This window comes from Triturus cristatus, chromosome 1_2 (assembly GCF_964204655.1).
Source record: "Triturus cristatus chromosome 1_2, aTriCri1.1, whole genome shotgun sequence".
Classification (NCBI taxonomy): Eukaryota; Metazoa; Chordata; class Amphibia; order Caudata; family Salamandridae; genus Triturus; species Triturus cristatus.
Genome location: NC_140580.1, coordinates 901,724,620 through 901,751,665, shown reverse-complemented (window position 1 = coordinate 901,751,665; position 27,046 = coordinate 901,724,620). Strand labels below are relative to the sequence as shown.

Sequence of the window (27,046 nt, the reverse complement as noted above, 5' to 3'; positions counted from 1 at the left end):
AGGTGCCCGGGCACCTTGTAGTCGATACAGGGAAACGTGCTTCTCTGACTTCTGCTTCTTGATAAACCCAGATTCCAATTACTAGAACTTGTGCTGCTCTGAATGCTTACCTTTGGCTATGGATGGTCTTGCATAGTTATGCTTTTCCCCAGGTCCCAATGTTCCTGAGAATCGGGGTCTTGCAAGAAGAGTCAGAGCTGTGTAACGTTGATTACTTTTGTGGCCAGCCCTTGTATGATTCCCTCAGCTTCTGGAGTTGTCTACAGAATTTTGCATGTTTATTCCAGCGATTCCAGTGTTATTACTAGATCTGGTGGACAATCCTCGTGAATTAGTAATAAAGAGGCATCTGAAGTTGATAGCATGGTGGATTTCTTTGTTTCCTGTTCAAAAACACCTGTAAGTTAGAGTGGCCTTGATACAGGGATAAAAGAGTTACTTGGGCATTCACAAGATTCCACTCTCCCACTCTTCCAGGGAGTTCCTTATCTTAGCCTCAGCCACTGTGAACATAGACCCACAGAAATCATGAATGTATCCCAAAAATGAATGGCAGCCAGTTGGCAGTATTTGTTTGCTGAAAGTGCTCCCACTGCATCAGCAGAAGCACTTTTTGCATAACAAATCCTCTCCAAGCCAGTAGGGAACTGTAAATTTGGCAAGCAGTTCTATGTTGGGGTGTTGGAGGTGGAGCCTTCACTGCACTAGCAGACTGGGAGGCCACCTGCTGTACTCTAATAACTCTATGAGATGCCATGAGATGGTAAAACAGCAACCTGTAGTGAAGGCACAGGAATCAATTAAAAACTTTACTAGTGTTGGTGCTTGACCCAGGAATGACTAGATGGAGGGACATAAACTCAGGACTGGAGTGCAATAAGTTTGGTTAACTGATGGTGAGGGAACTTCAGGTGGTCATTGACAGATAGGGTGCAAGGGAGGTCTGTCTCATAGTTGTGAATTTATATCAACTGGGGTGGAAATTGAGGAGGACAACGCAACGTCATAAGCACCTAGGGAATTATAGCCGCATTCCCTTTCTGGACGTTCAGTTTCTTAGGATCAGCGACTCCTGGTACTGTGCAAAGTAGACATCATAGGGGTGGTCATAAAGTGTTTCTACATGAGTAAAATGCACAAATGTTGTGATCCTGCACTGGTTCTATGGAAAACACATGGAGCAATAATGAAGCCCAGATATTCACCCCAAAAGTGGCTTGAAAGGATTTGCTGGGTGAATACGAACTTGTGGTGGAGAAGGTAGCAGATTGAAGGACAGCAGTGAAGTCCTGTAGAAAGTCCCTCTGAAGTTCTGTTCTGACTCACGAACAAGTAACAGGCTTAAAAACACCCTCTGTTTCTAGGTCCTCGCCAAGAGAGGGGAGAGACACCAGTGACCTGCAGTTGGGAACAAAGAGCAGTGGTAACTAGGATTTAACATGCGTTGGAGAACAGTGTTTGGGTTATTGTGCTGCAAAGGCACTTAATACAGATGAAATGGTTTTTTTAACATCACTTAACTTTTGTTTATGCACGAAGTACGGTACATCTTTCTGGAGCCGGTGGAAGCGGGGGGATTTGATTCTCACTGAGCCTGAGTCTTGCTATAACAGGAAGAAGTCTAGGAATGCGGCACTTATGCATGATCAATATGTCTTTGTCCACCACTGGTTGAGACAGGCAGAGACATGGTACTGTGTGGTCTGCTTCGCCTGCACCCATGAAAGCCCAACCTCTGAAGTGAAAGAGCAATAAACAAGCCAATGCTGCGTGTAAATTAACCTACAAATTACCGTGACCTGAATGAAACAAGAACATTAACAACCAATTATTTCGTTGGATTTAATCCTGTGAAAATTCTTTTTAGTTCACGATCAAAAACATTTAAAACTGAAACAGTACATATTCATTAGACAGCACATGAAGGACTTAACTTAAAGATGACAATATTGGAAACATTTAGACACCACTGTGTTCATTCATACACTCACCCAAAAGGGCAACATTCATACCACTCATACTACTCATGCATCCACAATAACATGCGACTTATAACAGAAATGTATAATTAATAGTCTTTACACATAGGTCATCAAACCACTACTGAACATAATGATGAAGCTTAAATGCTGTTTTTTACAAGATTGACCGTAGAAAAACAAGGTCTACGCGTTTCGAATCCCTTAGTTGGCAGGGATTCTCATCAGGACCGACATAGGACTTAGTCTTTAAGGAGAACTCAGCCACAACTGGGTGTGTGAAGCGGTGTCTGGTTGACTGAACGTGATTTTGCCTAAAATCAGAAACCACCACGGGTTTATTCGCGTTGATGGGTTCAGAACGAGATCTCCGGAGGAGGAGAGAATGGAAGACTCAGCTGCACCTCGGTCGTCTGAATTTCCCGAGCGAGGACTCACAAGGCGTGAGATTCACCGGCCGTTTAAGGGTTCGGACACAGTAAAGAGCTCTGGAGAGCCGGCGTTGTCCGTGTCTCTGTTTCTCAGGGAGTGAATCACCCGTAAGGTCACGGGTGATTAACCGCTCGGGAAATTCAGACGACCGAGGTGCAGCTGAGTCTTCCATTCTCTCCTCCTCCGGAGATCTCGTTCTGAACCCATCAACGCGAATAAACCCGTGGTGGTTTCTGATTTTAGGCAAAATCACGTTCAGTCAACCAGACACCGCTTCACACACCCAGTTGTGGCTGAGTTCTCCTTAAAGACTAAGTCCTATGTCGGTCCTGATGAGAATCCCTGCCAACTAAGGGATTCGAAACGCGTAGACCTTGTTTTTCTACGGTCAATCTTGTAAAAAACAGCATTTAAGCTTCATCATTATGTTCAGTAGTGGTTTGATGACCTATGTGTAAAGACTATTAATTATACATTTCTGTTATAAGTCGCATGTTATTGTGGATGCATGAGTAGTATGAGTGGTATGAATGTTGCCCTTTTGGGTGAGTGTATGAATGAACACAGTGGTGTCTAAATGTTTCCAATATTGTCATCTTTAAGTTAAGTCCTTCATGTGCTGTCTAATGAATATGTACTGTTTCAGTTTTAAATGTTTTTGATCGTGAACTAAAAAGAATTTTCACAGGATTAAATCCAACGAAATAATTGGTTGTTAGTGTTCTTGTTTCATTCAGGTCACGGTAATTTGTAGGTTAATTTACACGCAGCATTGGCTTGTTTATTGCTCTTTCATTATAATTGGTTTGGCCTTGCTGCCATACGAGCCAGAACCCCCTTTGGTTTTCTAGACAACCTCTGAAGTGGCATCTATGTTTCATTAGAACCCATTCAGCAACAGGCCTTTAACTCGTCCAAGAGTTAGGGTGCGGTAGAAGAGACACGCATCGATAGACCAGTGCATTAAGGACTACTGGCAGACATCTCTGTGTAACCAGAGGTTCGAATCACAGAGGGTCTGACATTGAACACTTTGGGTTTGATAAAATAAATGTATTTGTGTATTACTAATTTTTTTATTAAAATGGCCATAAGACAAATCTGTTTGGGGTGTATGCTGCATAAATATTCCAAGAATATCTTTCTGGACCCTTTCTATGTGAAAGTCAACAGCACTTTAAAATATTTTCATATTTCCTGCTTGTTTTAACTTAGTATGCTATTTTATGCTATGTTATATGACCCAGTATTTAGATCCCACCTACAGGCAGCTTTAGTTTTCTGTTGTCGAGGGCTTATATATACACTAATATACAAATTACAGAGTGGGCTTTGGGTAAGCCCTTTGCTCATGATTGTCTGGCTTTCTTGTCTTGTTCTGTTTCCTCCTCTTCATTTCATGGCTTCTATCCCTTTTCTTGTGTTTTTCACATTGTTCAGCCTTAGCTTCTCTACCATCATTTTGATTGGCTAACTTATATCCTCCCACTGTTGATGAGACAGGCCTATTCGTTTTATTTTTGCCACTCCATGGCAGTCAATCCCTTTCCTCCCTCTCTCTCCCATCAGCTCACTACTACCCCCCAAACTTCTATTCCTCCCCTACCACCTTCCTGCTTCATTGTTACTTTTTTAATTTATTGTTTTGCAGGTCTCGGCTAGACATTCCATGTGCTGCCTCGAAGCGACAGTTGTGTTTAATCTGTGGGCTTCAACTCACCCACAGGCTTCCCAAGTGAGCGCTCCATCATCTGTCTCATATTCTTTTTCACCATTTGTCCATGGCATGCACGGTCATACCTCTTCTAATGTTTAGCCCTCCCCCAGAGCAAGCATCTACTACTTGTAAACATCCACTTCTCCCTTTTTTTTTTTTTTTTTTAAGTTTTATTGTGCAGAGAAAAGGTTACAAGCACGGGCCTACAACCGCCAGGGCCGGCCGCTAGTAGTTAAAGTGGTCAAGCAGATCAAAAAACACAATGACTGGCCCACAGGGGCTCCGCTATATCACAGTAGATCAGACTGCACATAAGGGAAGTCAGGATACACAATTTTAATATAAATAACAACAAAAATAAAGAAAAACAAAAAGCAAGGCGAAACGACTTGAAATGGGCGTCGAACCACAGCCGGGGGAGTCCACTCCCGACCACCCGAGGGCGGTCAATAAAAGAAGGCCTGAGAGGGGGGGGGGGGGCCACGGGAGAACCAAATCTGTACTCCGAAGTACGAGATAAGCAAGGAACCCTCAAGGATCAGGGGGACGAGGCAACCCCAGACGTATCCACCAGGGGGGGAGCACAGATAGACCCGCGATACTCGTTCCACTGCCCCCAAATTCTACCCCAAGCCCCCGGTTTACCACGAGCCACGTACACAGTTTTCTCCCTGAACATGCACCAGTCCATGTTCTCCTTCCATACGGACACGGTGGGAGGCCGTTGGGAACCCCAAAGCTGTGCTATATCTCTCTTTGCGATCATGTTCCCCAAGGCCGCTCACCGAGCCTGAGCCGCATTATAGTCGTTGGGCTCCCATACATTCAGGACACAGCGACGCACCTCCGGCAGCAGAGCGACCCCGGTGACTCGTCTCATAATATCATGCACCTGGCGCCAATATTCCGCCACCTCGCGGCATTCCCATAGAATGTGGAGAAAGGTGGCACTGAGCCCGCAACCACGCTTACAGAGTCCGTCGTCAGAGAACCCCATCGAAACCAAGCGGGGGCCCGTCACATATACACGATGGAGAATCTTAAGCTGGACCAGACGGAGACGGGCCGGGATGGCCACCTCCTTAGGGGATGACAGTGCAGCCTGCCAGTCCTCGTCGTCCAACTCCACCCCATCTCCCATCCATGCCTCCCGAAGACGCACCAAGAGGTCAGCCCGATTGTTTATCAGTTTTTTGTAAATCAAGGAGATAGTACTGTCGGGGACGTGACCATCGAGTATGCGGTCCTCGAGAGGCGAAGAAGCAGGGACCGTGGTCCCCTCCCCGAAGACCGAGAGCAGGGCGTGCCGAACCTGTGCATAACGGAAGAACTCTCTTTCACTAAGCTCGTGCTCGCTCTGGAGCACCGCGAAGGATTTAACCGCGCCTTTAACCCACAGGTCCCCCACTCTGCTGATGCCAATCGTGTCCCAGCGCTCGAAGCCTTTCGTTGTCCAGAGGCTTCCCAAGCGTTCTGAGGCGAATAAAGGAGTGGCACACGTTAAACGCTCACTCCAGCCCATCGCTACGTTCGCCGCCTTCCACACACGTACCGCAATCCTAGTAGGGCCCGTAAGGGTCCTACCAGCGGATCGAGAGTAAAGCGCTCTGTTATAGTTACCGCCGGGAAGCAGGAATTTATCCATCTCATATGCCGGGTTCAAACCAGGAGCGTACGTACCATGGTTAATGGCAGACAGCTGGGAGGCCCAATAGTACCGTCTAATATCGGGAAGCGCGATGCCCCCGTCATACCAGGGGAGAGTCAGCTTTGCCAAAGCGATACGCGCTCGCCCGTCCCAAACCAGTCTCCTCTGCAAACTCTCCACTTCCCTAAAGTAGGCCGCCGGAATGACATCGAAGGAGTTCTGGAGTGCATAAAGAAATCTGGGAAGGGACATCATTTTAAACAGCGCCGCGCGACCAAGTGGAGACAAGGGCAACTTACACCACCGAGCCGTATCCGCCCTCAAACGCCAGAGTGGAGACAGGAGATTCTGCTCATAGCGGACCGCCGGATCCAACGAAACGTACACCCCCAGGTATTTAAAGCCGGACTGAGATATTTGGAGCGGAAGCCGAGGCGGCAAGAGAGGAAGGCCACCAGAGATAGGATACACACACGATTTGGACCAATTAATTATCAGACCCGAATTTTTCCCAAAGGAAGTGAGGACATCAAAGAGAACATTGAGCGACTTCCGCGGAGAGGTGAGATACAAGAGAATATCATCCGCGTACAATGAGACCCGATCCTCGAAGCCCGGGGCCCACCGGAGCCCCCTAATCGAGGGCTCCCAACGGAGCCAGGCAGCGAGCGGTTCCAAGGCGAGAGCAAAGAGCAGCGGGGACAACGGGCACCCCTGCCTAGTTCCCCTCCCGAGAGCGAAAGGCCGAGAAACCCGCCCATTGACAACAACCTGAGCCATTGGTCCAGTATAAAGGAGCTTCACCCAGCTAAGGAACCCCTCCCCAAAACCAAACTTCGCCAAGACGGCCCAAAGGAATGGCCACTCAATGGTATCAAAGGCCATCGTGGCGTCTAAGGAAACCAATATGGCCGGTTCAGAGAAGTACTCCGCCCTAGCGAGGACGCCGTGCAGACGCCGTAAGTTAAGAGCGGTATTACGATGTGGGATGAAGCCGCATTGATCCGGATGTATCAAGTCACATATAACGCTCAGCAAGCGATTAGCGAGGACCTTAGCAAGGATTTTGGGTTCGGCATTTAGTAGGGAAATAGGCCTATATGAGGCACAGCGGTCACGTGGCTTACCATCCTTGGGAATCACCACTATAGTAGCCAGACGCTGGTCGTCGGGAAGGGAACCCCTCTCGCGCGACTCCTGAAACATATGACGGAGGAAAGGCGCGATTTTATCCGGGCGTAATTTATACAGTTCGATCGGCAGGCCGTTGGGGCCCATAGCCTTGCCCGAGCGAAGGGAGCGAATCGCAGTAGCAATCTCGTCGACAGACAAAGGGGCGTCCATCAGCTCGCGATCCTCGACGGATAAGCCGGGCAGGGCAATATCCCGCAGCAGAAGACGAGAGTCGTCCTCATCTCTATCAGACACCGGGGAGTACACAGCCCGGAGGTGGTCAGCAAAACACTCCACAATCTCACTAGGTTCAGTCACACACACTCCATTCGAAGCCCGAAGCTCCGGGACCACACGATTCACTCTCTCCTTCTTGTCCAACCAGGCAATCAGCTTACCCGCCTTGTCTCCGGCATCATACAACCTACCCTGCTGCTCCCTATACATGGTCTTGGCAGCGTCAGTAACAAGAGACTTATATTCAAACTGCTTCAGGCTGAGGGCATGCAGCCCATCCGGAGTGACACCCGCCTCCAAGGCTGCCTCCAGCCCCGATATTTCAGTCTCCAGCGTCACCACCGCCTCTCTCTTAACCCTCTTAGCCTCCACTATCTGGGACAGGGCATGCCCGCGGAGCACTGCTTTAAAAGCTTCCCACAGGGATACCGAGGACAACACCGACCCCTCATTCTCAAGAAAATATTGATCAATCGACTTAATCAGGCTATCACGGATCTTGGGGTCTCGCAGGTACCAAGGGTTAATAGGAGCGATCCGCCCAGCGGACCGCGTCCCAGTGTCAAAAAGCAACCACAGTGGGGAATGATCAGAGATACCCCGGGCCAGGTGTTTAACCTCTCGAATCCGAGCAGCCTGGACCGCGGGCATAAGGAAATAATCCAATCTGGAGAGACTCCCATGGGCCCCAGAGTGAAATGTGTACTGACACTCTGTCGGATGCATTAACCTCCAACAATCCACCAGACCGAAGGTCTCCAGGAGTCCGCCGAGCCACGCCTGGGCAGCAGGGAGGGCCCTGGGCGGGTGGCGATCCAGGTCACCCGAGACAACCGAATTAAAGTCCCCACCCATAAGCAAAGGACTGTCAGGAAGCCCAAGCAGCATACGACCCAAGTCTGAGAAGGTGGAGTTCTGGAGGCCCGGGGGAACATAGACCGAGATCAAGGAAAGGGACTGCCCCTCCCACCTCCCAGTCAGAGCCACATAGCGCCCTCTATCGTCTAGGACTACCCTGGTGATCTCCAACGGAAGTGAAGATCGCAGGAGAATGCCTACCCCTCTCAAACCAGTGGTGAAACCAGAATGGGCCACGAGTCGGTATCCCCCCCTGCTCAGGGCATGACAAACATTACCAACCAGATGCGTCTCCTGTAAGAACACCACATCAGGAGTCAGACGACGCAAATATTGCAGCACAATACCCCGTTTGATACGGTCCCCCAATCCATTGACGTTCCAAGACATCAATCTCAACCCGTCCCCCCCCATCCCCTCCAGTAGATCAAAGGTCCCCTAGCAAATAGCGCGACACCCGAAACTGATCCATAGCCAATACTTCGCCTTGAAAACAAAAAACACAAATCCAAACAACCCCACCCACCCACCAACCCCCCCCCCGAATCCAACACCCCCCACCCTGCACCCCTGCGGTCCAAAAAACCACCCCAACTTGCAGTGTGCCTGTCGCCCTACAAACCCCATTCTACGAAAAGACCCCGGAGGAGGAAAGGAACCCGTCCCCGCCCCCCACACAGATCATAATGAAACAAAATGCACAAAAGAAGTAGAACCCAGCCGAACAGTACAAAATGGCAAAGTCAAGGACCAAAAGTCACTCCGAAGGAGACCCGCCACCCTCGGTACCGGCAGAGGGCCCAGTCCGGTCACCCCGGTCCGGCAGCGAATCCAGCCAGTCACTCACAGTCGCAGGAGAGTCAAAAAAGGTAGTCCGATCTTCATATTCCACTCGGAGCCTTGCAGGAAAAAGCATAGAGTACTTGAGACCGAGGTCCCGGAGACGACGCTTCACCCCCTGGAAGCCCATCCGCTGTTTCTGGACAAGTTGGGTGAAGTCCGGGAAAAAATTAATGGACGAGTTCTCATATCGGACCGGGCCATGGACCCGTGAGGCCTGCAGAATCGCATCCCGGTCTCTGTAATGAAAAAGTTTCGCAACAATAGGCCTCGGGGGGGCCCCCGGTCGTGGCCGACCACCTGGAACTCGATGGGCCCGCTCCACGGCGAAGAACTTACTCAGGCCAGCGGGGGCAAGCTGTTCGAGGATGAGCTCCTCAACCATGAGATCAACCGGGCGGTTGTCGGAGGTCTCCGGAACGCCTATGACGCGGATGTTATTGCGTCGGGCCCGTCCCTCGAAGTCCTCCAGCCACCGGGCCATCAGATCGTTGGCCGACTTGAGATCGCCGAGAGTAGTCTGCAGGTCCGACACGTCCGTACCAAGGGAGGACGTCCGCACATCCAGCGATTGAACCCTCTCGTTGGTCTTAGAGAGATCTGCCCGGATTAGCGTAACATCAATGGCCACCGTGTCGATTTTACGGGCCAAGGCCTCGTACTGCGTAGCGATGGTCTCCCTGATGCCATTAATGGCGCCCATGATGTCCTGCAGGGACAGATCCGGAGAAGCGGACGGGCCACCACTGGCATCATCCGGGGGGACACTGGCCGTCCCAGGGGATCCTTTACCCTGAGTGTAGCGGTCCATGTTGTTCGTCTGGACCGGTCCCCCACGTAGGGATGTCTTGGTCTTACGCCTCTCGGGGTCTCCCCTGCCTCCCATGGGAACCACGCTCGCCGAAGGGGACCACCGAGGAAGCGTCGAGGGGGCACTGGCCAAGCAGTCGCGGGCCGCACCAGAGGCCGCACTGTGGCGGAGCAAAGGGACCACCGTCGATGGGCACACTGGTAGCAGGCGAAGACACAGGCATCAAGCGAAGGCAAAGTGAAAGCCCAGTCGCACCAAGCAAGTCCACTGTCCAGCCCCTCAGAGATCCAAAAGTGAAACCGAAAGTGATGTGACGGCCACTGGCACAGCCCCGCTGCCACTACGCCCCGGCTCCACAGATCACCCTCACATCGGGCACAGCCATCGGTTGGGCCTCAAAAGTTCAAACCACCATAACTCAGGATTGCCAGGTCCGATTTGATTTCCGAAAGGAGTTTAGTGTTCAGCCAGCATTCGTCTTCCAGATTACATCAACCAAGTCAGGATAAAGTCAGGATAAATTCCGAGGAGCAGCGAAGGTCCGGGGAGCCCTGTGCTCACGCGACCATCTTGGATGCGCGCTAGGCTCCTCCCCCCACTTCTCCCTTTTTTACGACCATTTTAGGACCTACTTTTTTCTTTCTTTTTTCAGCACTTTACACTGTGCTCATGCTTTTACCAGCTCTGTCTCCTCCCACATACCCCGTCCACAGATCACCCCTCCCTGCCACTGCTTTTCCCTTTGTTGCCGCTTTCTGTTTCCCCCACCTCCTCTCTCCTATCTCTGCTTGCTCCCTCGCACCTCCTGGTGCTTGCCTTGTCCACAAATTCCCCCCTCCCCCACCACAACTTTAAACCTCCATTGTAGTCTGTTTTGTTCTAGTGAATGGTGGCGTTCTGCCTTTTAATGTCCTGTTAGTTTATAGCTGACATGCTGATCGGAGTATGTGTGCATGGCTGCTATTGGTGGTAGTTTATTTTAAATGTGTGTGAGTACTAGGTGTGTACGTGTTTACACCATATGTGGTCGTTTGGCAATGGTGTTTATAGATGGAAAATCCGACCTCAACTGAATCAGGTATGCATTACCATAATGTATGTCAGAGCTTCTATATTGCCTGCGTCTTGTGCTGTAATTGCATAGCCACATTTCTCTTGTGCGAAATGATTGAACTGTTCGTGTCTCACCTTGTTCCTTATTATTTTATAGGGTTGGACTCTGTTTCTCAAAATTTCTCCTGTCGGGACACTTACTTACTTTTTCCGCTTTTACCGGTGGTGGGGTTTCCGTTCGCCATTGTTTTTTTTTTTTAACAGATTTTATTGAGGGTTTTTGTAGACAATACAATCCAGTTCACTTGTGAACGTATGCTGTTATAATACTGCGCATACGTCACACATTTGTATTTCAACACAAATCGATTGAACTTACTACCACCCCCTCACCCCCGTCCTGTTGCTTTTGAGTCTTTCCCGTTAAGAACATGTATGATCGTTCTCCCGTCCGGTCACCGTGTCTTTGCCTGAAGAATGGTAATGGTATGTTGAATATGTAATGGGGGGGAGCCTGTCATAGCATCGGGGAAAATGCTAGTAAGCAAAGCAGCTGATCCAGTGGCCAAGACGTTGCCGGTGACGACCCCTGGGACTGATCCTCTGGCTCATTCAAGCAGTCCACCAGGGCTTCCCAGACCTGCACCATTTCCATTAGGCGCGGTCCCCTTCTGGCTTCCCTGAGTAGTACCTTGCCCTCATAACCAGCCTATCGTTTGAGTTCCGTGCGCCAGGCTACTATGCGGGGTGCCCCCGGTGCCTTCCAGTGGCACGTGATTTCCCTCTTTGCTAGAATGAATGCTAGTTGCTGGTGACCTTTGTCTTGGAGGTGTGGGGTAACCAGCCCAATATAGAATGCCCCAGTGAATAAGGGACCTCCCTGGAAATAGTATCAGCTACTGCCATAGTGATCCACTCTCAGTACCCTCCCAGTTTAAGGTAGTCCAACAGCATATGTTTATGCTCTGCACTGACCTCCCCACAGTGCGTACAGGCCGCACCTACCATGTGGAAGCATCTATTGATATGTCCTGGGGTGAGATAGGCCCTGTACAGGATACAATAGTTAATCAGTTTAAAGCGGACATTGCGAGATACCTTTGGGATTCTGTCTAGGATGTTTGCCCAGACTTTGGCTGGTATGGGGGCTCCCAAATCCCCCTCCCAATGTGCCTTCAGGGTGTCCAGGTGTTATAGCATCTATTATTCAACGCCAAGAGACCTCTGGGTGAACGTACGCTTTACAAATAAACATGTTATGTTATGTTATAGCATGTCCCCGCGTACTGCCCAGTACAAGCATGTGACTGCTTTAACTTTGCCCGCCAATAGAACCAAGTATTGGCAGGTGGCTTGGGGCCGAAGTTCTGCTGGGCCAATCTTCCAGTGTTTACGAAATGCTGCAGTAACAGCCCTATGTAGCAAAAAGTGGCCCTGCAGCAGGTCAAACTCTGCTCCATGCGCCATTGTTGCTTAATCTGAATTATCTTCAAAGTAGCCAGGCTGAGTCTCGATGCCATCAAGGTCTGCCTGCCTCTCAGGGGTGAAGGCAAAAGTAGTCCTTTTAATGTGGTTGCCGATGCAATGTATTTCCTCATGTTCACTTCCGTAAACCAGCCTAACACTGTGATTCTTTCTGGGTTTTTTTTGCAGTTTTATATAGCACCAACACCCAAAATTATTGGAGTGCTTCACATTAGCACCAGTCCTTTACACAAGGACACATTCATTTTTGTAGGCATGGGGAGATTAAGTGATTTGCCCCCAATCAAGGATGTTAAGCTGATGTTGAAAGCCGAACCCGGTTTCCCACTCCATAGTCGGCAGATGTGGCCCTTACGCCACATCCTCTCCCAAGAGGACACCACATCGTCTCCCTAGCCTCAACCTCAGTTACACATTTTGTGATTACAGCCAGAGCACTTAGTCTCCCCGTGGAAGCCCTAATTTGCTGTTGGTTGGTCTTCCACCTCCCACCCATCGCTGCTTGCCCCGCTGAACTCTGTAGCACAGATCCCTCCTCCACCAACTCTGCTTTTAATATTTTTTGTTTGCAGTTTATATAGCGCCAACACCACCCACGGGTATTTGAGAGTTGTACATTAGCACCAGTTACTTTTTTGTGCAGTTTTATATAGCACCAACACCACCCGAAGGTATTGGAGCGCTTCACATTAACACCAGTTTCTTTTCACGAGGACACAGTAAACGTAGGCAAATCACTTATTCTCCCCGTGGCACCCAACATTTCCGGTTGGTTGCATGTCAATCTCCTGCCTGTCTCTGCTTGCTCACACTGAACTCCTGTTGCACAGATCCCCTCTTCACCCAGATCCCCTCCTCCCCCGACTATGCTTTTCACATCAGTTTTTTTTTATAGCAGTTTTATGTAACGCCATCACCACCCGAAGGTATTGGAGTGCTTTACATACGCACCCATTACTTTTTTTGTGCAGTTTTATATAGCACTGAATGCCACCCAAAGGTATTGGAGCGCTATACATTGGCACCAGTTACTATACACAAGACCACATTCAATAATAATAATAATCTTTATTCGGCAAATTAAAAATATTACCATAAAAGATACATTATTAAGAACAAATACCAACATCACAAAAACAATCTTTAAAAAGAATTACCACTTAGATAATTAATACCCGTTATGTATACTATCATTCTCTCTCCTAGGTCACCTGATGTCAATATCAATCCATCCCAATTTGGTACAAGTTAGCAATTATAAAATGAGCCGTAATATAAACTTCTATGACAATGGAACAGCCCATGATGGAACAGAATGACAAGAATACCTCTAGACTTCAGACACCCCTAGTGGCTCTTAACTTTACAGCAGCTCTTAAAAAATTGGCAACACGGAAGAGTGTAAAAACATCTGAGGACAATTTTTAAAACAACAGTGCTACGCGTGCCTGCCTAAAACTGACTCTTCTTAAAAGGCCCTTCAGGAACATTTTTCTGGGATAGGCGTAATATGGGCAAAGTAATACTAGATGTAGGGTATCCTGTGGAGACCTATTGTCGCAGCCACAGGGCCCTCTTCAGCTAAGTTCCTGATAAAACCTGCAGGTACCGCCAATAAAGGATGAATAAGATTTAATCTAAAACGGGTAATTAAAAATCTATCATGTACACTGATTTTTAGTGTGAGATATGGTTCTATATCCTGGGATAATTTGACTAGTATATGTTCTCTCACTGTCTGTTTAGAAAGTTCTCTGGCTTCACGTTGCCCCATGGTGTACTTAAAGTACAGATCTTTAATAGCTGCCTTATCCTGTGTTCTCATTTTGTCTGGGTTAATGAACAGATCTACACGCCCTAGATTAAAAAGAGAATCCCTGCCGTATTTTAACCAGGGACATTTTAGCGCGTGATCTAGGGAGAGACAGTCCTTAATTATCAGCCTGCTCAGACCCGCCTTTCTGTTTGACCACACCTTCACCCAACATAGTAGGGGTTTGACTGCCACCAAGTCAGCAATGTACTGGAGTCCCAGTTCTTCGTGAACACTGAATGCCGAAGTTCTATGAGGAACTTTCAATAAACGCCTAAGATACTTGTTTTCCTCACTTTGCAGATTATTAGCCTTAACAAAACCCCAAACCTCACTTCCATATAAAACCTTAGAGCAACAAATTGAATTATATAACTTTAAAATCGTTGCCAGAGTCCAGCGACCTAATCCTTGTGCAAAATTAGCAGTAGAACCTGTGGACCTAGTCAGGGCGACGCACTTCTCCTCTAATAGGTCTTTGAAGTTCAAATGACCATCGAAAGAAATGCCCAAATAGGAAAAGGCTGGAACTTTCCCTAAAGTATGTGTGCCTATGGTATAATTATACGATTTACATGGCTTCTTCCCCATTTCTATGATATATGACTTTGTGAGATTGGGGGACATATCTGAGTTTTCCATGAAAGTCACAAAGCCATCAATTAAAAGCTGCAAGCCCTTTGGAGTGCGAGCAAGAAGCACTGCATCGTCTGCGTAGAGCAGCATCGGGACCGTTCTTGATCCTATCCTCGGGGTATCTGCGTTGATGACGCTTAAGGTAGAATCTAGGCCATTAAAATATAAGGTGAACAGGAATGGCGCTAATATCCATCCCTGTATGACCCCACTGGAGCACGTGAAATAATCTGTTACTTTCCCATCCTGTGTATATCTGACCGCCGCTGAGGTATTGAAATGTAACGATTTTAAGATGTTAATTATTACCGGTTCTACCCCGAGGTCACCCATGATTGACCACAGTTTGCGGCGATTTACACGATCGAAGGCCGCAGTGAGGTCCATGAAAGCTAAATTCAACGTCCCTGGCTTAGCTACTGTATATTTTGGAGTGATGAGGTACAAATTGAGGCATTGATCTATAGTTCATTTCGCTGGTCGGAACCTGTATTGGGCCTCTGTGATAATTTGATTGGCATCTGCCCATTCCGACAACCTGTTTAAAATCACCCGCCCCAAGACCTTCATCGAAACATCAATTAGTGATATGTGGCGATAACAGTGTTGGCTGTCCCTATCCCCTTTCTTGAAAATGGGCACAATGATGGCTGAGGACCTGGAACCTGGCATTACTGAGTTTATTGCCGCGTTCAATACCCTAGTTAGTAGCGGGGCCCAGACCTCTATGTTACAGTGGAAGAGGTCTGGTGGGATCCCATCCGGTCCCGGCGCCTTGTTCCTCGTAAGACCCTCAATCCCTATTCTCATCTCGTCCAAAATTAAGGTAGAGGAGCTGTGATTTAGTACTTGGTTTGAAATCAGCGGCTCTTCCAGTCTCTGCGTGTGATTATACAAACCCTAGAACTGCTGCTGTCATTGCTCTGGTAAAATATTATTACTTAACCCAGGATTATTCCACTCTTTAAAACAAGGGTTGTTAATTACTCTCCAAAAACGGGTAGAGTCCTTCAGCTCCGCAGCCTCTGTGAGCTCCTCCCAGGCTTTCCGCTGTAATTGGCCCTTTCATCCCTGGACGGCTTGCTTGTAACTTAAACGGCAAGCCGCCACCCACTCTCTATCCCTCGGGACCTGCTTCAGTGCCAGTTTTAACTCTCTTAGCGCCCCTGAGCATTGACTGTCGAACCGTCTGAGGAGGGCCGGCCTCTGCGCATGTGCGGAGGATTTCAGTAAACTATCCGCTAACTTCGCAATGTTCCTCAAAGCATCTACTAATTCAACCCCTTGCACCTCTAAATCTAAACATTTCAGAATATCCTGTTTGCCTCTGTTAAACAGGGAAGTGTTAAAAACACCAGGGTCAACCTGGGCCCAACGCAACCTCCTGCCTTGGTCTGTTGCAGCAATCATCGAACCCCCTACAGATCTGTTTAATGCTGGGGGATAGTGCGGGACAACAAGAGATAAAATGAGTGGGTCATGATCTCTGTACACGCTATAATAAATGTTAAAAGTTGAGATACACCTTTTCAGTATAATGGAAACAAAGATAAAATCAATATACGAATGACATCCTTTTCCTTTAAATGTCGAATTGTTAGTGATCAAGTCTATTGTGTGGGTCAACCCATAAGTATATAGTAAACCAGTCAGTTCCCACCCCTTCTGAGTGTGCACCATGTGTGGTCCCTTGCTTAGTGAACACGATGACCAGTCACCCTGAGCCGCCCTCAAATTTGGGCACAAATGGCAATTAAAGTCGCCAACTAGAATCAATTGTGATTGCGGCAGCCCTCTCCCCCGTGAATACTCCATCCTTGTGTTTAGTTCTTGGAGACTATTCAGATCCTGCACGTTTGACATTTCATTATAGAAATGTATTAAAACTAACCTGTAGGTATTATTCGAGAATTTGATTCCTTGGGCAACATTCAAGTCCCATGCCAGGTTTTTCCAGATGTCCTGAATTCTCAAATCTATAACCATAATCAGACCCCCCTTTGCTCGGCCAGAGACCGATCTTACTGCAGGGCAAAAGAAGGTTTTATATCCTTCAATAAAAAAATTGTTCCCTGGCTTCCACGTTTCCTAGAGGCATATTATATGGAACCTCCTAACATAGCTGAGCCATTGGTCAACCAAGAATTTACTAGACAAGCCTACTATGTTCCATGACAGGATTTTTATATCTCCCCCGGTACTCCCTTCGCTAAACTCGGGCAGCAAAGTACTGTTGAACATGGTGACAGCCCTGTCTATATTATCTGGCCTGAATTACTAGAATCCCTACACTCAAATGGGATTTGTGGTGTTGTCCCCGGGTAGATTATCTCGCTCCTACCTACTGTGCCAGTGATAACTAAATGAATATCACTACCTCTACCCGCACTCTCCCGCTGATGCAGTCAGTCAATGTCGTTCAGGTCCCTCAATGGGGCAAATGCATTACTTAGAGCCAAAGGCCTACCACCCCACGCGAATCCCTCCTCCTGCCCTGCATACCGTTGTGGGAGATTAAAACTAGGTGGCGGCCTATAAAAAAAGCCCAATGGCAAAGTTTTAATACCGGACTCTAGTGCAAATAATCCCTCTTAGTTTGAAAGAATCCTTTGTGCTAGTTCAAGGTGTCTAAACGTAACAATTACGCTATCTCCTGGAAAAACTTTCCTCGACCTACCAATCCATGAGACCCTCCTGGCCATCAGAATGTGCCGATGCTCTGTGATGTTAAGTCCAGCATACTTGCACATCCAGTGCGCCACTTTATTAATTACCTGTACAGTGGATTCTTCGTGTGTATTATTATGTTCTGGCACACCTGTCAGGATTACAGTGTAAGGGTAACATGCGGGTGGGAGGTCTATTACTGATAAATCACGACTATTGGAGGCCACTGAAGTGGATTCCCTACTCTTTTGTTGTTGGTGGGGACTAAACTTCATCCTGGCCTTATAAAAGCCCTCCTGTTGAACCTTATTGGTCCCCCGCGCCACAGTCCTAGCATCCTTTCCCTTTGCCGCCCTAAGCTGGTCCTCTGGGCGTATTACCGCAGGGTTAGAAGGGGAAGTGTGCGTTGCCATATCTATACGGCTACCTGGCCGTGGATTAGAGCCCATTAAGGCAATGAAGTCCCTGCTGCGGGCCCTCTTGCCTCAGGGGGATTGGGGGCATTCTGGGCCACAGATGGAGCTTGGTCTGAACAGTTGCAACGACATACCCCTGTATTTGAAGGGTTTGTTGATGTACTAGTAAACCTATCAATCTGCAACAATTTCTCCTCATTTAACTGTAATTTGCACAATAATGGATTTAATAACAAAGATACCAATGTCTCAAGTCTCTTCCATGAATCAGCATTACAATCAGAGAGCAGCAGGGGGTGGGCAGTGCTATGCATTGTAAGATTTTGTATTGCGCCATGTGTGCCTTGTGAGCCTTCTGTGGCCATCAGGTCATGAGTAAATAATTTAGCTGGTTGGTTCTTTACTTTGGGCTTTTGCGAGGCACCTCCCCTGCTCCGTTTTGCTGGAGGTTCGTTGTTAGCTCCTAATGGCAATATTGCTAGACTGTCCCTTGGGCTACCCCTTAAGTTTTTTTGTGATCTGGTCGAAACCTCATTAGTGCCAGACGCTGATGCTGTTAGTGATGAGGTGGGGACCGTCAATACAGTGGGTGCGGTGAGCCAACCCACTGAAGACGATGGTGCCACTTGAACTGGTGGAGCTGGTAAAACATCACTCCCCGTTGGATCAGGAACCATACAGATAGAATCTTCTGTGAGAATAGATACAGTCTACTGGCATTGGAGTTGGGTCTGCTGACCCCCAGTCCTACCTGTTGTTATAGGTTCATTGTGCAGATACTCAGCAAGTGTTCGGGAGGCTACGGGGGAGTTAGACAAACTTATACCTTCCATAGATGATCGTTTTTGGGTGACGAAAGTGTCCAGGGAAAGTCTTTTTTCTGTGAGCTGTATCTCATTTGTCAGCATCGATTCAGCCCTTGTTAGAAAAGCATCTAAGGTCCCCAGTACCTTTAATGCTTGGATCCTGTGCCATGGCACAGATGTCAGAGTGGGCCCAGCCCAGCCTCTTTCAGGCTCTGACGGGCGCAGATGGGCCCGCCCTTTGTCCGGGCGTGGCCCGGCATGCCCGTGCTGCGGGAGCCCTGTCGCCTTTTTAAACGCCTCCAGGCGCTTTCCTTTGGTTATGGCGGCGTGCACGCCGCTAGTGCTGCTGGGGCGTGTAGTCTCCCCTGGCGAGGGGACCGGGAATAGCCTCAATGACTCCAGCGGCTGTGGCGGCAACAGCAGCAGGTGTGAGCAAAGCCAAAAACAGGATAAAAGAGCTCTGGCGCTGCAGGAGCCCTGTCACTTTTTTAAGCGCCTCCAGGCGCTTTCTTTTGGTGTTGGCGACGTGGGCGCCGCTAGGGCTGCTGGGGCATGTAGTCTCCCCTGGCGAGGGGACCGAGAACGGCCTCAATGACTCCGGCAGCGGTGGCGGCAACAGCAGCAGGTGTGAGCAAAGCCAAAAACAGGGCTCCCGCAGCGCAGGAGCTTTTATCCTGTCACCTTTTTAAGCACCTCCAGGCGCTTTCCTTTGGTGTTGGCGGCATGCGCGCCGCTAGGGCTGCTGGGGCGTGTGGTCTCCCCTGGCGAGGGGACCGGGAATGGCCTCAATGACTCCGGTGGGGGTGGCGGCAACAGCAGCAGGTGTGAGCAAAGCCAAAAACAGGATAAACGAGGTCCCCACATTAATTTTTGTAGGTACAGGAAGATTAAGGCCCACATGTATCAAAATTGGAAATTGCGATTACCTAATTGCTCTTTCTGTGGATCGCAATTAGGTAATCGCAATTTCCAATGTATGAAACTCCAAGAGTTTCATATACCGATTCCTAGGGGGTCGCAAATCGACCTACCTCATTAATATTAATGAGGTAGATAGCAATTTGCGACCCCCTATGAATCGCTAAAATTACAGGGATGGTGGCGTGTTGGGTTCAGCAGACCGCCATGTCTATAATTGCTTTTAAATAAAGCAATCTTTTTTTAAATACAGCTTGTTTTCCTTAAAAGAAAACGAATTGCGTTTAAAAAAAACAAAAAAAACGTTTGCTTTTCATTTTTTAAGAGCAGTCAGTATTCCATGGGACCACTGCCTGCTTTTAGAAACGTTTTTACAACCATTCCCAAAGGGGAAGTGGTCCATGGGGACCCACTTCCCATTTGCCAATGGGTTACAACCTACCTGAAGTAGGTGGTAAAAAGCGAATGTTTTGCGACTGCATTCACGGTCACAAAACATTCATACATACCATTAGGATTCGCTATTTGGAATGGATGCCGTAAACACGCCCGTTCCAAATACCGAATCGCAAGCCCGACCTACCTCATTAATATTAATGAGGTAGATAGCAATTTGCGACCCCCTATGAATCGCTAAAATCACAGGGATGGTGGTGTGTTGGGTTCAGCAGACCACCATGTCTGTGATTGCTTTTAAATAAAGCAATCGTTTTTTAAATACAGCTTGTTTTCCTTAAAAGAAAACAAATTGCGTTTAAAATAAATAAAAAGAAAAGTTTGTTTTTCATTTTTTAAGAGCAGGCAGTATTCCATGGGACCACTGCCTGCTTTTAAAAACGTTTTTACAACCATTTCCAAAGGGGAAGTGGTCCATGGGGACACCCTTCCCATTTGCCAATGGGTTAGCACCTACCTGAAGTAGGTGGTAAAAAGCGAATGTTTTGCAACTGCATTCACGGTCACAAAACATTCATACATACCATTAGGATTCGCTATTTGGAATGGATGCCGTAAACACGCCCGTTCCAAATACCAAATCGCAAGCCCATTTTGCAATTCGGTAACAGGTTACCGAATCGCAAAAGGGGTTTTGACACATGTAAAAAGCCTTTTTTGCTTTTGCAAACGGGCCGATTCTGTGAATTGACCTGTTTGCGAGCACAGATTTGGTTGATACATGTGGCCCTAAGTGATTTGCACAGAATCAAGGATATTAAACCAATGCCGAAACTCAAACCCGGTTTCCCAGCTCCATAGTCGGCAGCTGTGGCCTTTACGCCACATCCTCTCCCAATAGGACGTCGCATTGTCTCCATACCCCTGGCCTCACTTCCACATTTTGTGAGTACAGACACATCACTAACTTTCCCCATGGCTGCCTGCATTTGCTGTTGGTTGCCCGCCTATCTTACGCCCATTTCTGCTTGCCCCCGCAGAACTCTGTTGCACAGATCCCCTCCTCCACCATCTCTGTTTGACCCCCTTCCATCTTGGTCAATCCATTACCCCTCCGACCTTCTATCCTCCCCCCATTCTGAAGAGGAATGGTTGCTACGGTTGGATCCTAGACAGGTGGTTAATTGCTACCTGGAACACACTAAGGAATTTCGGCTGGAAGACCAGCTCTTTGTCTGGTATTGTGGGCCAAAAAAAGTAAGGCAGTACAAAAGAGGACTCTCTCACGTTGGATCATTCTCTGCATTAAGATCTGTTACGTCTTAGACAAGAAAGAGCTTTCTGACAGGATCAGAGCCTATTCCACTAGGGCTAAGTCGACCACTTCTGCACTTGACTGAGTGGTCTCAGTTGCAGAAATCTGTAAGGCTTTCTTGCTCATCTTTGCAAAGCACTGGTGCCTGGATTCAGAGGTGCACGGGGATGGACACTTTGCCAGATTCATTCAGCATTATTTCCTCGTTTAACTATCCATTAACCCTCCTCCTAAGCAGGGTGTTGCTATGAATTCTGATCTACAGGTGAGGAATCTACAGGTAAAAGTATCCACCAGAAGAAAAAGTTACTTACCTACGGTAATGATCTTTCTGGTGGATACTTTATCTACCTTTAGATTCCTTACGGACCAACTTGTCTCCCCGTCTGATGGATGAGTAATAAAGAAAGTTATTAAGTTCCCAATACACATATTTTTTGGTAGTGCAGTCCTTCATCGGGCAATCTTCTTTCTCACCTCGAAGGCTTGAAAAAAATGGAGGGAAAATGACTTTGTTACACCGGAGCAGGCACTGTATTGCCTTGGTGAAGCCGCCTGTCGTCATTTCCAGGGTCAACCGAGATGGAATTTGGGAAGATCAAGAATCAATTTTGACTCTGCATTCTGAACAAGTCTAGGTGGAGCGCATTACAATAGTCCAGCCTGACATAATCAATGCCAAAGCCGCTTGTTTGCTTGCAGGGAGAGAGAGAGGAAATGAAACACTTTCCTAAGAGTCTTAATCACCCAAAAGCAGAAGACTGAGGGAAAAGTTATTGTCCACCAGAACTCTGAGATCCTTTGCTAAGTCAACTGGGTTAAGTAATTAACCAATCATTTCTGGTCACCATGATTGGATCCAAATGGTTGGTTGGCTACCAAAGATCAAGGTTTCGGTCTTCTTGCCTTTGAGTCTGAGGTATTTTTTACCATCCAAATAGGATTCACTTCTTAAAGTTGGTAGTCGATGCCGCTTTGTCCTTCTTGATCGACATAATTATTTGTGTGTAGTCCTTGTAGGACAAGGCCTGAAGCCCTGATTATCTTATCAGCTTTTCCAGTGGGGAAACATATATATTGAACAATGTGGGGCTCAGGGAGGAGCCCTGAGGAACCCCACGTGGGGTAGTTTGGGGCTCTGAATAATACTGACCCACAGCCATTGTCTGTTACCTATCCTTCAGGAAGGATGACGAGCTTAAGGGCTGAGTCTGCGACCCCAATTTCCTGCAGGCGGTCAATGAACCCGATGGGGGATATGGTATCAAAGCTGGCGCATAAATCAGAAGGATCAGCACCGCAGCATGTCCTGCATCCAACAAGGAACAGATGTCATTGATCTCTGATAATAATACAGTCTTGGTACCATGATTGCTTCTGAATCCAAACTGAGAGGGGTCCAGCGGCTGCTGTTGTTCTCAATAGGTCATCAGCTGGATATCCAGGTGTTTCTCCAAGGTTTTAGTGGGTACCGGCAGCAGAGAAATGGGCTGATATTTTTTTTAATTGGAAGGATCTAAACTGGCCATTTATAGGAGAGGCTTAACACCTGCATTTTTCCAAATGAGAGGATAACAGCCAGAAGCAATAGCCTTATTCAAGGTTGATGTGAGGCGGGGATAATAGTGTCTGCTCCCAGCTGCATTGCCTAACATGAGCAAGGTTCAAATGGGGAACCTGATTTCACACTGAGAACATTCTGTTAAGTCAATTTATGAGTTAAAGGGGAGAAAGCAGACAGGCAAGAGTCAAGGCTCACGCAAATGTTCTTGGACAGTGAAAGGCCAGGGGCTGCATAGGAATCTATTTGAGCAGAAGTAGAAGGCTCAGATTTGAGACTATCCATATTTTTAAAGATATTGGAAATTTTGGATTGGAAAAAATTTGCCATACGATTACAGAAGGTTTGGGAGCTCTCAATGCTAGGGGAGACTGTAGGCGCTGTAGGAGATTCATCAAACTGAAGAGGTCTCTTGAGGAATTGGCTGATGCAAGCTTATTCTTACAGTAGAGAGATTTTCCTAGCCTAATGGCCGCTTTGTATTCTGCCAGAGTGGCCTTATATCTGGCTCTTTCATGTAGTTCATATCCTTTACGCCAGGCACGTTCTTTGCGACGGCAGGCCTGTCTATGTATTCTGAGTCTGTCAGAAAACCACAGGAGGCAGGCTTTTCCCTCCGAGTATAGGTTTCCTTCAGCTGGACTACAGAATCATTGTCTTAGGTAAGCCATGAAGCGAACTCTGAAGCTGCCAATTCTGTGTCGTTGTGGTCTGTCCAGTTACCATCATTCAGAGCCCGGGATAGGATGCCTTACTAAGGCCTTTACAATTCTTTTTAAGAACCCTATTACTTCTACTAATTGCAGTCTTGTGAGTGGTGGTGAAGGAAAGGAGAAAAGAACAGCATACTGATCAGACCGAATGAGGGGCAGAGGTTTGTCAACCCTGAGATGGTGATCGCTGGAGAAAATACCATCCCGGATATGGCCTGCTTTGTGGTTGGGTGTTATGACTAATTGCGAGAACCCACAGCATAACATCATGTCTTTAAAAGCCTGAGAATCTTTACACAACTCACTGTCCAGATGAAAGTTGAAATCTCCTAAAAGGGTGAGGTTGTGTTTCCCGAGATGGGGTTCAATTAAGTGAACAAACTCCGAAATATAGACAGTCAAGATGCATTCTTCAGTGTGCTCCTAAGGCTCTTTCTGGTCATCCACTACAGATACTCTTGCGAGGCAATCAAGCCATGCATTCCATCCTCCAGGAATATAATTAATCTTGTAATTGAACTCTAAGAGTTTTGCTGCTGATCTAACGCAAGCCCGCTTCACCCTCTCTGTGACCGAGATACTTCGTTCATCTCAGCTACACGTCCTTGTTGCAAATCCAACAATGAACTCTTTCCCTCCCTCTACGTGATCAGTATTGTGCTGATCTAGAAGTGTTCTGTGATGGCATGAGATCACATTACACTGCTTAGTCTCCACAGGGCCACATTATTTAGAGACTTAGAAAGCCACTATTTGATTGTTTATTCTGGTGTCTGGTTTAGTGGTTGCTGTGGTGCTCGCTCCTGTAGTTGTTGCTCTGGCAGATATTACAGTAGAGGTTGTGAGCAATGGGTATTGGTCTGTATTCTGTCTAGTGAGTCAAGGGAGTATATGAGTGATTTGACTGGGTTGAGTGGGTGAAGAATGGTATTGGAAGCCTCCAGGGCATGGGTATTAGGTGTTTTTAGATGTAGGTACCAGGTAATACGGGCTGGTGTAGATAGGTGATAGGCAGTATAGACGTTGGCTAGGGGTTGTGGTAGGGAGAATGTGAAGAAAAAGATAAGATAGAGAAGGTAGTAAGGGTTTGGGGACTAGCTGGAGATAGTTTTTTATAACACTTTTTATTGTTTTTAAACACTAGAGAGCAGCATACAGCACCATCATGGAACACTCCATTGAGCAAGTTTCATTTAAAAGTTTATCGTTAATACATATTATCTGTAGATCACCTAACCCCGTGTTTCATGGGAGTAGGGATACCACATGCCTCATATTTTCTGATATTTTTGGGACATCTCCTTGACTTATATGCACATTCTTCTACTTTGGCACACCAGTCACTCCACATCTATCCGGCGATAGTTGTGCTCATGTGCATCTAGTCCGACAGACGTGCCATGTAGGAGCATGGGTCAGAGAAAGTAGTGAAAAATCATTAGAAAGAGGTTTTCACATGATTTGCTGAGGAAGACTGAGGCAATGACTGAAGGTCAATAGCTGGGACACGGGAAGAGTATGTAAAATCATAGGGGTCACCAGACAAGGTGTGGATGTGTACCAGGGTATGATTGTGTACTAGGAAGTGATGGTGTGAGTGGTAGAAGAGATCATCTGATAGAGTTGATTAGGCTAATGATCAAAGGATGAAGGGTGGTGATGTTGGCAGGTGATTTGCTTTGAGGGTGAACATAGGTTGCATTAGACTAGTGGTCAGTGAGCTCAAGTTTAGGTATTTGGTAAGGAGGGAAAAGGAATATGGTTTGAATTAGATGGTGGTGTTAAATATGGGGCGGAGGGAGCAGTGTGACGGTAGGCTACCAGGACCACTTGGATGCCTATTAGCAGGGAGTATTGAAGGCTTTGAGTTAGGTGGAAGTGTAAAATCTGAGGCAGTGGAAACTATGCTACTGTGAAACACATTGATACCATTCTGCCTTAGGCATTTATGTTTAGTCGGTAGTGACACAAGTTCACTACCAGGGCCACGTAGGATATTTCTGTGCAGCGGGTTCAAAGAAGATGTAAAGCTTATGAGCTATGATGTGGTGTATGATATGGAGCAATGGATGCTAGGCTATCAGGAAAACTTGGATGTTTCCGTTCAGACGTTTAGACAATGGTGTAAGCTCTGGAGCGGTGGCATCCAGTATACCAAGACCCTTGTCTATTTCATAGTTCCAATCTGACAAAGGCTGACGGGTTTTGAATCTGATAATGGTCTAATTTTTAAAATGGCAACCAGAACCAGTTAAGACATTTCTTATCTGGAGATCTAGTAAATGTTTAACAGTTTTGTGTTTGGCAGTGTTGCAAGATCTTGATCACTTCGAGCTCCACGGTAGTGGTGGATCACAGCAGCAGTAGAAGGCACAGACTTCACTTTAGTAGGTGTCTGGCATGATCAGTGCTTGAACCACTGTCCAGAGACAATTTGTGAAGGTGTATTTTTTGTCTTACCTAGCAAGCGTAAATGGAATTGTGCTCTTTCAGCACCGCATGATGCAGAGTCAAGGTGCTAACCAAAGTCCAGCATAAACCCAGAAGATTTGGTATTGTGTAATATGGTTGTCATCAGATTCGCTGAGAGTGTAAAGAGACACTTTTGGATTGAGATTGTTAAGGGGACAGCTGATACAACAGAAATTGATTGAACTTTTGATTTAAAATAGTGGTATGGCCTTATTAATTTTCTCTTATTACATAAAGTTACCAAAGTTTGGTTGTTTAGGTAGCGTTGTGTGTGCCCACAAAAGATGTGATAAGAAAGCTATCACTCAAGGCTTCCCAGTATTCCATGTAAAGTTTGAAAAGGACGGTGGCCGGCATGAATCTCTGTGGAACTTAGAATGCCATTGGGACACCTCGTAGCGAGTTCACGGAACCAGCTAAGGCTTGTTGCGACATTGCCTATGCCCATGTTTTGTTACGTTTCCCCTTATTGTTTGATATGTGCCCCTATATTCTATAACTGAACGCAAAGTCAAGAACTTACCTTGTCTCCAGCCATCGAGAATCCCAGAACCGCAAAGGATATTCAGGACTATACATGTGGTAGACCTGCATTATATGCATCCTGCTAGCATAATATAATATACATTGTACTTGATGTAACTTTACTTGTCGCTGTTCACGCTGACGTGTTTGATGATCCGAAGGGTTTCAATGTACACTCAAATAATAATGTTTAGCCACAGGCTCTTCTGAAATCCATACTTTGTGTTATAAATTATCAGTGGAGGTCAAAAAAGCTATCCTATGTCAACCTTATTCTTTTTACAGCATACTGAAAGCTTATCGCGTGCCCGCAGACTTCCATGCGCGTTACCAGGCCGTGTCAAGGACCTATGTGTACCGGCTGCTGACAGGATGCACGGATCGGTTTGACATGCCGGTGTTTGAGCGAAAGCTTTGCTGGGGCCTGGGGACAGGGTATGTGGCTTTTTTTATATATATTTATATTAAACCCCTCCCAAATGCACCTACTCTATATCTCCCCCCTCTTTCTCTCTTATGAGTTTTATCCTAGGCATCCCAGCATGGCAAGGTGTACTCTGTGTAAACAGAAACTC

General features: G+C 47.1%; 1 protein-coding gene across 3 annotated transcripts in view; it reads left to right on the top strand.

Moving 5' to 3' along the window:
* PUSL1 (pseudouridine synthase like 1) overlaps nucleotides 1-27,046 on the top strand; it is a 468,348-nt gene that overhangs the window by 289,899 nt on the left and 151,403 nt on the right. For all 3 annotated transcript variants that reach the window (XM_085609617.1, XM_085609615.1, XM_085609616.1), the window contains one exon: nucleotides 26,757-26,906. In XM_085609617.1, coding sequence (XP_085465743.1) covers nucleotides 26,757-26,906 — 150 coding nt within the window. The remainder of the gene's footprint in view (nucleotides 1-26,756; nucleotides 26,907-27,046) is intronic.